The following is a 13,316-nucleotide window of genomic DNA, read 5'->3' as shown; positions in this document are numbered from 1 at the left end:
ACCAATTATCCGCACTAATTGCAAATTTTATATTTTTTTATACTTTGCCACATTGACATAGCAATACCAATTTAAAATAGATATAGTTTCTCTTTTATGAAGCGCATTTCAGGGCAGAATATTAGAAATTTCCTTTCTGAAAAACTGTTTTTCAAGCCAAAAATGTGCAGTATTTTTTTGCTGAAAAAAACACATTTTCAAACAAGAGCTGTTAAACATTAAAACAGCGTAATCAACACTTTTCTCAAAAAAAAAAAACACACATTAAAAAATACAAGTTGTATTGATAAACGCAAGGAAAAAGGGCGCTACACACATGTGAACAAAGTATGCACAAGTGTATGAAACAAACTGAGGCGAACGCTAATAAAAAAACACTTTTATCAATCTTCTTCTTCCTCCTCGTTCTTAATTATCGGGATTCCGTCCAGCTTTTTCAAGGATTTGAGAAGGCCCGACACCTTTTCAACCCAAACTCCCTCACCTGACAGTCTCTCCTCTAATGGATTTCCTGATGAAATATTTTTGTTATTAGTTGTTTAAGATTTGAACTGCAGAATACAGAATCAAAATAGGTAAAAATACTAAAATAAGCGTATCTAGTTGCAACGCATTACGCAGGTTTTTCTTAGCAACTTCAATAGAAATATCAAAACCGACTTAAGAAAATAGCCCTGTCAGTTAACTTACAAAAACGTCATGCAGGTTTTCAAAAAAAAAGAAAAAAAAAGTAAAATTAAGGTCGCTCAATTTGGTAATATTACTTAACTTACAACGCTTTGGGAAATTAACTCAAACTATACATTTAATTATAAAAAAAATATTTTTGGCTTGCAAAAAACAATGTTAGGTTCTAAACATTAGATTCGCTAGAAGTTTGTGCAGTTCTAAGCAAATAGGTCTACGACAATTAGGGCATCCAATGTCAGAAAAATCTGACTTTTAGACCTTGAGGTCGCGGCAATGCACTGTGACTAATTGGACATTTAGGCAAACTCTCAGCGTAGATAAATTAAAACTATTCGTTAAAAGTTCACCAAAGATGATAAAGTGTTAGATAACATTAATAATATTTTACCTACCTGAACCCCAACGATAACCCGAACCCTAACGTTAATTTAATATTTATTTAAACGCTGGAGAAATAGCCCAAACTCGGGTGGGCATAAGATAATTTCTGGGATATATAGGATTGTTACGTCATACATTGATCTGTTTGGACCTGAAGCGTTTATGTAAAGATTAAATCAACGCACAATATTTGAGGTGGGGTGCTGGTTAGCGTTTGGATTCGGGTGGGTCAAGTATTATTAAACTTAATCTTCTTATGCAGTTTGTTTAGTCGACTTACTGTATTGTTAAGACCTCAAAGTCTAAAAGTCAGACTTTTTGATACTTTAAATACCCTAAATGTCATAGACAGTTTTGTTTAAAACTGCCCAATTTCTAACGGATCGGGTGTTCCAACGATCAAAAAAAAATATAGTACAAAGTTGTGTGGCAGAAGTTAAAACAAGTATCCCCTTCAGCAATGCCACGCATAGCAAAAAATTTTTAAGAATTTCTGACCATTTCTTAACCTTACATAACCTAGGGTTTTCAGAAAATTTTTTTTGTTAGTCATCGAACAAATATGTTGTACTAAATTTATTAACCTAATGATTCATGACTTGGCCATTTTTTTGGGGGGGGGGGATAAATTAAAAAAATCTTGTAAATCAATTTCAAAATGTTTAAGATTTTTTGATTAATGACTTGACATTCTATAAAAATGCCCTGGAATTTTTTTATTTTCCATATCTCAAAATAAATTTTTACAACACTGTAATCAAGCCTTACCGACAAACACAATTTCACTTATGACCGGTAGTTCCTGAAGTTTCTGGAACTCGCCCATATCTTTAACCTGGTTGTTGCTCATGTACAAAACCTAGTGGAGCAGGTAAAAATTGTGGTTGCTAAATTCATAATGTTGGCGACAGCAAATGGCAAAAAGACAAAAAAAATAAGCTATACCAATAATTAATATAGACAAAAAAAAATAGACAAAAACGCTTGTTTATGGTATTCTAAAATGCAGAATGTAATTTTCACTGGAATATAAAACTTAGACTAAAAGATAATCAATCAATGTCAAATTGCAATCATTTAAAATTTGTTTTTCAGTTTTTTAAAAAAGTTTATAATCTTTTAAAAAATTTAAAAGGAATAATAGAAAGATAACTAAAGATTTGAAACTACCTTCAGTTTTTTTAACACATGAATTCCTTTGAGCTTTTCAACTAAATTGTATGACATCCATAACTGCTCCAACGTTTCACCCACTGCTTCCTACAATGGTTTGACACAGGTAGTAAAATCAAAGTATGATTTTTGTGTAAATAAAACATAACTCATGGAAAAAGCTGATTATTACTATTTATAACAGTTCAAATCTAAACAGAAAGAAAAAAACTCTACATATAACACGTTCACAATGATTTAAGAACTGTTTCTTTATAGTATTTTAGGATAAATACAACATAAAAAAGCAAACTTACCAATCCATTTAAGTTCTTGATATTATTGCGTGCCAATGACAAAATCTTTAAATTCTCTGAAACAAGAGACAAAATTAAAAAAAAATTGATCTTATATAGCCAATTTCTTTTTACATTAGTTCAAAGACAAAATGCCCCCAAGGCCTAACAAATAATACCATCGTTATGAAAACAAAAATTTTGTACTCACTCAACCCATTCAGATTAGCAATTTTTTCTATTCCATTTGTGGATAAAGAAAGTTGTCTAAAAACAAAACAAAGATATTGAAGTTAGACAATTTACACTAAAATATACTGATTTTAAAATAACATTTGCTTAGAATATAATATTCGGCCAATAATAAAACTTGCTAAATCTTTCAAAACTTAAAATTGTGGTTATTTTATTTACAAGAAAATGCAGGTAGAAACAGGCATATATTTTGTCAGGGGGTACATTTTCAGGGCTTGGTTTTTTTTTTTTTTTTAAATTAAAAAATTTTTTTTTTAATTTTTTGATATTTTGTATTGTATATTTTATATTATATATTTTATATTTTTTTCCTTAACTTGTTTCTGCAAGCAAAAACAGATATGGGCCGAAAACTATCCCCACTTAACTTCTGGCGTTGAAGCGAAACGGGTTCAAGTATGGCGTAGTAGTATTTGGGAAATGATCGAAACATATATTTGATAAATGGAATTTACGTAGATAATGCGTACAAGCATGTTATTACACTTTGGCCAGCTAACATGTTTAAAAAGCAAATATTATCATTCTCTTAAAATGGTTTGACGTCCATGGTTTGCTATACTTTTGCCAACTTTTACTGGGTAAATTTTTACCATGGCTTGGTCCGAGCAATCATAGTTATAACAGACTTTAAATCTGTAGTTTAGAGCAATATATAAAACAAGTTTATATGCCTTATAAACCACCTTTTAAATTGAAAGTTTTGCCAATTGAAATCAAATAAACGCAGTGTTCTTAATATTTATTTTAGTATGACGCCATGTTATACGTAGCTTTGTAACGTCCTCCTTAATAATTAATGCATTCAGCTTTATGTTTTGCTTGCTGCGCCCTTGTACGATTTTAATTTGTTTAGGCCTGGTGTTGATATGTTTGATTGGAGTAACATGCGCAACAGGTGCAAATAGAGAGGCGCACACTGCAACCAGATTTCACATTTATATTTGCAACGCTAAATGTGTTGTTTTGTAGGAGCAATAAGTTATTTTACTAAGCGCAGCCTCTTTTCAAAAGGCTAGTCGCATGCGTCCACTTTTACTAGACAAGCCACTCCGCACAATAAGTCTCACGCTTGGTGTTGATATGTTTGGATGGAGCAACGATTACAACAGGTGCTAACAGAGAGTTGTACACTGCCTCCAGGATTCGCATTTAAATTTGCGGTGGTAAAATATTTTGTGTTGTAAGAGCAATAATTTTTTTTTACTAGAGAGGCTTCTTTCTAAAATGCAAGTTGCACGCGGCCAGTTTTGGACTAGCCACTTCGCACAATGAAAGTCTCACGCACGAACAATAAAGCGCAGCAGGCGTTCAGTTGCTTCGTCACTTCACAAGCTGGACAAAGCAAGCGAATATGAACAAATTCTGTATGAAAGTTTTTCTGCTGCTAGATGGCAGTCGTTAGCTACAGAGAGCTAAAACGCAATATTTCAGGTACTTGCCCCCCAAGCAAAGGCCCCTGGATGTAGCCTCATAAACTTCTACATAGCACCTTCATACTACTCTACGCCATGTCTGAAAATTTGAAGGTTCTACGATGTATACTTTTACTATAAAGCTTCGGACAAAAATCGGTCTAAAACATGCCATAGGAAACCAAAAAAGAATAGCGGCAAAAACAAGATATGTCCCAAAAATAAATTTTCGGCCCATATAATTATGTTATGTACAAATATACTCAAATCACTTATCACCACCAATATTTTACATTTTAAACAATGCACAAAGAAATACCTACTGGCATTGAGTTAATGTAGACAAAGAAGCATCCATTTTTTCGATAGGTGGTTGTTGATGATACAACTTGACTTCAGACGATTCGCATGCTTTAGCGCTATTCTTTTCTTCCTAATATTAAAAGTACAAGAAAGGGTAGTTTAAAAAAATACTAAAAACTCTAAATTAACTCGATTTAAAGGTATTGCAAAACAGTTTTTGATTTTGTCAATTTTTTTTTTTTTTTTTTCGATATCTATGTATCTATCTATATTTGAAGTAGGTAGGAACAGTAAATTCCAAATAGTTTTCTTACACAAGCAATGTTTAAGTGAAAGGCGCTTTTAACTACAAAACACCAACAACAAGTTTTTTTAAACTTTCAATGTTTTAAGACCAGTGCAAAGAAATTTTTCTATTTGTAAATTCCCTGTTATCACTTACCCATTTTGCAAGTGCCTCTTTGATGCTTGTACCCTTTGACTGATAAAAATATGAACAAAAATGGTTAGAAAAGTTTGTAAGTTTAAACAATTATTAACATGTCCATTTACCTTTAATGAAAATAGTTATGTCACAAAATTGGTTGGGATAAACCTTGAGTTTAGGTGATAGGTAAATTTAAAAAAAATAAGATTTTAAAAACTGATTTATTTCAAGTATAAATTGCTTATATTTTTTTATACTTACCATGGCAAATCTTTTTAGTTTGTTTTGTCAGCAAGTTAAATTGTACACTGCCTGGTAACACACAGATACAAATAAGTTATGTTTGAGTTAAATTGAAAGTAGAACTTCTTAGTTTTAGTCACTATCACCAAAAAAGGAGTTTTGAGAGTAATTCTTGCTATTCCAGTGATATGTCATGTGAATAATCAGGCCTCCGGCAATTTTGAAGAATTTTTTTTTAAGAATTTTCCAGTTGGAAACAAAAACTTTCAAATAATTACCAGACAACGTCTTTCCACACAGAAACAATCCGAAAAGTGGAAAGTGTAATATTTTTTCTTGGCAACTAATCAACGATTTTTATGAGCTCTTTCTGTTGCACGATTATGCATTGAATTAAATTTTATGATGAAATCTTAAACTCATGTAGAAACCATGCTGCATGTTGTTGCATCACTGTTACGTCATGTACGCAACATGTAATTAACTTACATGTGGTTCTATCAATCAATTAATTAATATCTCGCCTGCTCAGCTGCGTAGAAGCTGATTCTGGCAATTCCGTCGGGAATACCAGCCTAGTTATGAGCTGAACACCAGTCGGAAAGGCAGAAGCTAACAAAAAGTCTCGAATACGGTTGCCCAAGCAGCAACAGCGCCTTGTGATTTGTCTGAGTTTACTTTGGACATGTTAAGTTATCGGTTGTAAGTTAATTTTATCAATTGTCAGTTAATGTGGTTCATTCCCAATATGTTAGAACAATCGGAATTGTAACACCATGGTGTTTTGTTTACATCAATCGATTCGTTTGGCAATAATTATAAATACTAACTTTAATGCATTTAATATATCTTATCAATTGGAATCGGTGGTGTGTGTTTTGTTACAAGCTTCAAACAAGATTAATCTAGGAAAACAACACGAACTCACGGCGGTCGTTTTCCTCAAATAAATAGCCAGAATTAGCTAGTAAAGTTTTCTATTAAAATTAAATAATTTAGGACATAAGGCCGCTACACATGTTTTCCTGTTGACTGAAAACAAGTTACTTAGATTGAAAACAATTTTTGCGAATGAACTTTAAACATTTTTTTCCGTATAGCCAGTCTAGGTATGATATACTTTAGAACTCTTAATAGCATGTTATGAAATATTTAATTGTTGCAAACTAAAATACGCTTATTTCTAATTTCAGTATTTAAAATAATGATGAAATGACGTCACGCACAGCCAACTCGGTTACCATTGTTACATGTGAAAGTTTTTTTGCTGGTAACCTGTCATTACATATTATTCTTGCTATTTTGAACTTTTCGGCGAAAAACTAAATCAAATAAGATTAAATTCCATTTTAATAGATTAGTTAAATACGTGATTTATATATTAGGTCTACAAAACTTTCTAATATTTGTTTGAGCTAAAGTTTCTATCAAGGGTTGAATCAACTGAACCAATATGCTAACGTTTTCTACACAAACTAAACCTAGAAGGCGTTTTTTTCCTGTTTCTACTACTTTTTCCCAAGAATAAATGTTTAAAACTTGCTTTAAACACTGATTTCCATGGAAGTTTGTTTTTTATAGATATCAGTGACTTTAAATTGAAAGTTTAAACCTATTCAATTTACGGCAAATTTAACTCTTTAAGTTGCCTAATTATTTGAAGTAATGTGCGGAGAAGTAACTGTGCATAGTTTCTAACTTTGAGGAAAAAGGATTTTCCACAATGATTTGCGATCTATCCTTGAAAAAATCGTTTTGTTTTAAAGTGAAAAGTTTACAGCCTAATTAACTATTTTACGCTAATAAATAATAGCTAGGCGGCTAGGCCTACGCGGTATATTGCCATTCTAGCTTATCACTTTTACTAAATTCAGTAGGTATAACTAATCGCGTAATACATTCTTTATTCTATCAAAAATAAATATTATTATATGGCCGAAATTCTAGGTTCTAATTAACCTCTCACAACGACTTACGCATGAAAGACTTTTGTAAGTGTTCAGTAGGCAGATGGAGATTTGTAAGCAATATTCGATGGCACCGTGTGTAGTCTAGTAGGTTTGCAATTTTGATAAATCAATTTGACTTCACAAGATCAAAATGCACACTTGTGTTTGGATGTCCAGTAACTTGTTGACGCGGAAATCCTTTGAAGTCTGATTTTTATTTATAATTTGGAGGGCTAAATTACATATATTAAAATGTATATAACAGGCGGTGGCTTAGTTACTGGGCCCATTTCGTTCACTATAGCTAAATCACTGCTTCCAAAAAATGTAAACGTAAGTATAACAGGGAGACTTTGGCGACCTGATTTCCTTCACTGAACTCTTTGAAAACGAACAAAACAGAACAAATTGGCATCAACTAGTTCTAATTTAATTAACATAAGCCACGTCATCGTACTCGTAGGCCTACTACTTGTGCAATTTTCTAAGGTATTGGAGAAAGCTTGCTTATAAAGTAATAACCAATCTCAATATAACCATATATAAAACTGCGGCAACCCAATTTTGGATCGCGACACATGAGTAGAGAAAAGCCGAACTAACTACAGGGGCGAGTCAGTCAAGAACAGCCAACAGTCGGTCGTTTCTGTCGCTGAGGAAATCGTGCAAGCTCCGCCAGAGGAACAGCAGTTGGTTTGGCGCAGAGCCTTCGGGAATCTTGAACCTGCCTTTAGATTCGTGCCCGGCAGCTTCTAGTTGAAGGTAGCTTAGCACCAAGGAATTTAGTTCCATTTGGACACACGTTATATTATTGAACAATACTTATAGTGTATTAAACAACCGGTGTTTTAAAAGTAATGCATTTAAATAGATTTCCGTTCAAAACAGATGTCTGACTCCAGCGAAGTATGATACAAACTTTCTTAAACTGATAACAATAAAGCTCAAAGTATCAGACATTTTTAAAGGTATATATATTTCGCCTATACTGGCATCGCCAGTTCCTTAATTCGAATGAATTCGTTTTCTTTATTCGGGTTTTTAAACTTTAAGTTTGTTGTTAATATACGCGTCAGCGGAACAGTGATCGACAAGCAGAAACCTGCTGCCAATAGTTTTTGATTCCATCAAGACCCGCCTCTTTTTATCATATTTTTTTATCATATTGGATAAAAGTAACGTGGAACAACCATCAAACTTTTGGGAACTTCTAAATCCGCTGTAAAACTTTTGCTTTGTTTTGATTGCAAAACTCGTACAAAAGTGCATTATACTTATTGCAATGCCAAATAATAAACAAGCGTTTTTAGTAAAAAGTATATGTACGTTTTTAACGGCATTTAATTATAATTTAGGTCCAATATCAATCTCTATAAGAGCATAAGGTGTGGGTCAAAATCTATTAAAATGAAGGATATCCTTAAAAACCGCCAAATATAAATTTTAATAAATTAAACCGAGTTTTTAATCAGTGTAGGCTCCGATTGTAGGCTAATTGAAACCTGTTTCGTCGGAAGTTCGTTGTCTTTAAACCGATTAAACTGGTCGATTAAATCGTTTGCTTCATTAGAAGAAAGTACGCATTCAACACCGTCCTGAATCCTTCGCAACACGAAAGTCTGCTTTTGAATCCAATAAGAAAGCTTTGACTTGAGCGCGCAATATTCGTTCCAAGACTGAAAAAAATAGTAGGCTAAGTTTTTCGATGAAGAAAATAAGCAAGATAAGCAATTTGGAGCATAATGGTTAAAGGTTTTAGTTAAACGTAGAATATCAGAGCCCGTATAGAAGTAGGTAACATTTAGAACGTTTCGAATATCGCTCTTAAAATGTTAAAAATAAATGAAGCGTTATTCGAAAAATTCAAAATAAAAGTTCTATGTGAAAGTTCTATGTGAAATCACAATACGGCATTGTAACTAGCACGTGTAAATCAATTAAAAACTAAAATATACTTTTAAAATTAGTTTTTCTACTAAACAAACTTCAAACAGGTGTACGTTGTACTGCAAACAAGAAATAAATAAAAGCAATTCGCTTGTATATTTAGCAAAACTAATAAAGCCGTTTAATGGACAGCAAGGCATTGTTACCTCGTACTCAGATTCATTCATAATATTGCTTTTACTTCAAACGTTTTTTCTAAACTTTTAAACGAACTCTATAAACAGAAATACTTGTATAGGCTACCAAAGAACTGCCACAAACGTTGCTTACCAAGAAAACGCCTTGGCTACAAATTTGCAAAACTAACAGTCGGCATTCTTTAGCGGCAAAGATATTGATAACGATTCGCCACATACTGTTAAATTTCAAAAACTCGAGGTTTAAAATTAGGGATGACCGATAATTACCGGAATGCAGGGTGTAGCCGATACCCTATTCAAGGCATAGCATCTGGTATTCGTCCCATACTATGGTTGTATCGATGCCGAGCTAACAAATTAATTACAGCCATGATTGGCGACCCATAACGCAGCAATTCTACTTGAAAAGTTAAGTTTATCAATAACAGCTTGGGTGCAGTAAATAAACTTTCCCAGGCTAAATCAAATTTTGGCTTCATAACCTGGAAAACTAATATTTTTTTGCTTGTTTAACCACAGTAATGACGTGTGGTTTGGCATCAAATCTAAAATATCGGTTTTTTGAATAATATCTTATGCAATTAAGCATCGGACAACCCTAGTTAAAAAGCAAAATGTTAGCGATACATCCGTTTTTTTATAGTAACCTACGCCGAGGATTAATGAGGCTTGATAAACTTTTTTTCGTTTTGGGATTGTATGTTGGATTTTGAAGTAATAGTTTCTAAAATCTCCAAGTGCGACGTCATACCTAAATTTGAAATAATATTGACAGCTCAAAGCCACCCTTTTGTTCAATTTATTAATCCCCTTCCTACACCGATGGCTGTTGTTTTATTCATGTCTGTAAGTAAAATGTCCTGATGAAACAAATAGGATTCACGTATTCGAATCTATTTGCAAATATTTATTCTTAAAACAAATTTAAAAAAAACTAGAGCATATTATTATAGGTCTTACCAAAACTAGCGACTTGAAGGGACTCAGCTTTAACAAAAGTTTACAACGTTTTTGAAGTTTTCCTTTATTTACGAGTCTTTTTAAATTACGAGCGCATTACAACAACGCCGTCTTTATGTAATTCGCAATACTCAAGTTACTGTTAAAAAGCCGAAATAGTTTCTTGCGTTGCGATTCCAAGGTGTCCAAGGTAACAGCTAACGTAGCCACCAACTGCTGGTCCGTGGCTATAGTTTCACCGTGTTGCTTTAAAAACACGCCCAAATAGGCGTTGGCAACTTCGAAATCCAAGTTAGTCAGCAATTGCTTGGTAGTAAATTGCAGGAAAGCATCTAAAGCAGCATGCGAGCCTCCTTGCCAATCCGACCCAAGACACGATATTTCAGCTTCCACGTCTGCAAGCGGCAAGGCTTTAAGGAACTTTAGGACGTCTTCGCAATCAGAGTTACCCTCCAGAAAGCTATCAAGCAGCAACACAAAACTGGACACGTCTCCTGCGAAAGGTGAAACTGCTCTTGTTGATACGCTTTCAGGGGTTACTACTTTTATTTGGTCGGCTGAGCTGATTTCTTTGCTGGTTAATTGTGGGAGAAAGAACGGCGCGTTTTCGATTGGCTTTTTCGGCATTATCGGTTTGTTGCGTGCCTTTATAACATCCCTGTAATGCAATCCGAGCCACCTGGATTGCGGAAGGCTCGACAGGGATAGCAACTCTGTTGACAGAATGAGGTCTTCGTCCATTTTTGCCTCCAGCTCTTTATCTTTGTTAAGAGGCCCAAGTGAAACGTGTGACAAAAGGGTTTGATTCCTCCAAAGCTTTAAACCGAGATCATCAACGTTAGTTGTTGCAAGGGTAGATGAATTAGGCGATATTGTGAGCGCTGTCACAGGCTTTTCTGTGGTGAAAGAATCGATTACGCACGCGCTAGGGACGTCCCATACATTTATGGTGCAATCTGTGCTGGAGGTTAAAAGCCACTTGCCGTCCAAAGTCCAACAGGAGTCAGTCAATGCACCAAAATGTCCGCTGAACTGGCGAACGCGTCTGTGGTAAGTTGCGTCTATAATTAACAGGCTGAAGTTATCCAGAGCTATCGCAGCCATGTTGGAGTTTCTGTGAAAACGCAGGAAGACGGGCTTGTCTTCGAGCGAGACTTGATCGAGACAAACCCTTTTCTTGAAGCTCCAAAACTTGACTTGCTTATCGCCACCAGCTGAAATAACCTTCTGGTTGAAAGTATCAGAAGCAATGCCGCATACAACACCCCTATGAGCTTTCTTTTTTCCAGCATTGCTGTCGAAAAAGCACCCTCGGTGAATACCCGACTGGATGTTGTGAATATCCACCTGTCCAGAGCTGTGGCCGATTAGGAGAAAGTTGCCACAAGCTGTCAACTCAATGCTGCTGGCAAAGTGCTTTTTCTTGTGGTTTTCGCCTCTAAATCGCTTGTGTAAAATCTTGTGCTCGCCCATTCGGCTACAATGGACATTCCAAGTTGTAACCAAAGGGTGTTGGTAGTGCATCGCCACGAGGCCATCCCACTGCCTTTCCCGCACATCTGTAAAGCGGAAATCTGTGATTGCCGGCAGAACTGTAGTGCTGTTCAGTTTTCCTTTGCCCATCTCCTTATCCTTGCTTACGTGTTCGCACGAATAAAGTCGCAGTGTGGAATCACTGCCGGCCGACAAAATCGACAATTCATTGTAAAAGGAAATCTTGCTAGGAGGTGCAGAGTGTCCAGATCTTTTTCTAAGGAGACGACCGGAAGAGTCGGTTTTGTCAAAAGTCCACATCTTTAGGGCGTTGTCACCAGAATTTGATAGAAGTAGAGGCTGTCCGGGTAAAAATGTTAGCTCGGCAACAGACGAATAATGTGCATTTTCGTTTATTCCAATAATGCTTTTTTCGTTTAGGTCCCACAAGCATATGTGACCTGCTTTAGTGCCAGTTGCCATGTGCGCAACACCATCTGATCTGAAGCTCAAACAGGTGACAGGACCAAATTCCTGCCTGAACTTCATCAGTACCTTATCATAGCGGAGATTAAATAAGGTTATAAGTCCACTTTCAGAGCCAACACCAACCACATCAATGGCCGGGCTTTGTTCAATGGTTGTAATAGTGGAACCGGCCCAGTGCGTAAACTCAGCAATCATTTTGCCTTTGTGGATATTCCAAATCTGGATGGTGCCCTGACAGCTGCCAAAGACAACTTTATTTACATAAGTTAATGGGTGCATTAAAGCTGAAACTTGAAAGTTATCGGCAAATTGTAACTCCAGATAAATCTCTCCGCTTTGAATATGCCAAATTTTGACAGCTCCACTAGTATCAACCGATACCAGATGTTTTGCGAACGGCATAAGTAATGAAACGCTACTTTCATGTCCCTCCAGTTTGGTGATAACGTACCTTCCGTGCCTGTAAATGTAGATGTCATTTCCACAACCCACGTAGGTGTAGAACCGGTCGGCTGCTATACTTGAAATATCGGCAGGACATGGGTTGCTAACCTGGCACAGGCCAAACTTTGAACAGTTGTAGGTGAGGAACGTTTTGTTAACGGCCAAAATAACGTAGGCTTCTTGGTGACGTTCGTGAAATCGTGTAACATGGCCAACATGCGAGGATGTTTGTCCCAGCGTCCGATATCGCTTGAAAATGCGACTTTCTGTCTCATCTTCTTCTGACTTTGCCATTTTTATCTTTTGAAGTGTATTTTCTTAAACTTCTGGAAAAAAATCCATATATTATTTATTATATACAAATGAAGAGGCTATTTACCCGAGCAACAACATTGTTTAAATCGATACCATTTGGAAAACTTTGGATTTTGCAGCTTAAAATTGCGTGACTGTAATAACGTTATTTGTAAACATTGCACGGCTAAAAATATATAACTATACCGAAAACCGTTAGCGCTACAAAAGTTTCGCAAGTTTGCGTGATTTTTTGCGTCTGACTGCATTTAACGTTGATTTTACAGGAAATACGCAACTATGGACGGAGCTGAGCGGGAAACTGCGCATTCCCCGCGCAGGATTACTTTTTAACCTGGAATCAATATATAATTCCAAATGGGTGTATGTGCTGTCGAGCAAGCCAGGCAAATACCCAATATGCAGTTCCTGATAATATTTACCCGAGGCTTTAGAAT

General features: G+C 35.4%; 2 protein-coding genes across 2 annotated transcripts; both read right to left on the bottom strand.

The window, feature by feature from the left end:
• Window positions 1–264: 264 nt before the first annotated feature.
• On the bottom strand, window positions 265–4,968 carry LOC146139235 (dynein axonemal light chain 1-like). Its single transcript, XM_083391909.1, has 7 exons — window positions 4,935–4,968; window positions 4,513–4,622; window positions 2,731–2,786; window positions 2,541–2,596; window positions 2,242–2,331; window positions 1,840–1,930; window positions 265–511 (listed from the first exon to the last, which is right to left on the bottom strand). Exons 2-7 carry the CDS (start codon window positions 4,545–4,547, stop codon window positions 384–386), a joined length of 456 nt encoding a protein of 151 aa, XP_083248035.1. The 5' UTR covers window positions 4,548–4,622; window positions 4,935–4,968; the 3' UTR covers window positions 265–383.
• Window positions 4,969–10,235: 5,267 nt separating this feature from the next.
• LOC146139234 (WD repeat-containing protein 36-like) lies at window positions 10,236–12,858 on the bottom strand. Its single transcript, XM_083391757.1, has one exon. It carries the CDS (start codon window positions 12,856–12,858, stop codon window positions 10,255–10,257), a length of 2,604 nt encoding a protein of 867 aa, XP_083247883.1. The 3' UTR covers window positions 10,236–10,254.
• Window positions 12,859–13,316: the final 458 nt, after the last annotated feature.

The sequence above is a fragment of the Ascidiella aspersa genome, chromosome 6 (assembly GCF_963924565.1).
Source record: "Ascidiella aspersa chromosome 6, kaAscAspe10.2, whole genome shotgun sequence".
Lineage (NCBI taxonomy): Eukaryota > Metazoa > Chordata > Ascidiacea > Phlebobranchia > Ascidiidae > Ascidiella > Ascidiella aspersa.
Note: the sequence above shows the minus strand (reverse complement) of the source record. Positions and strands in the feature narration are given on the sequence as shown.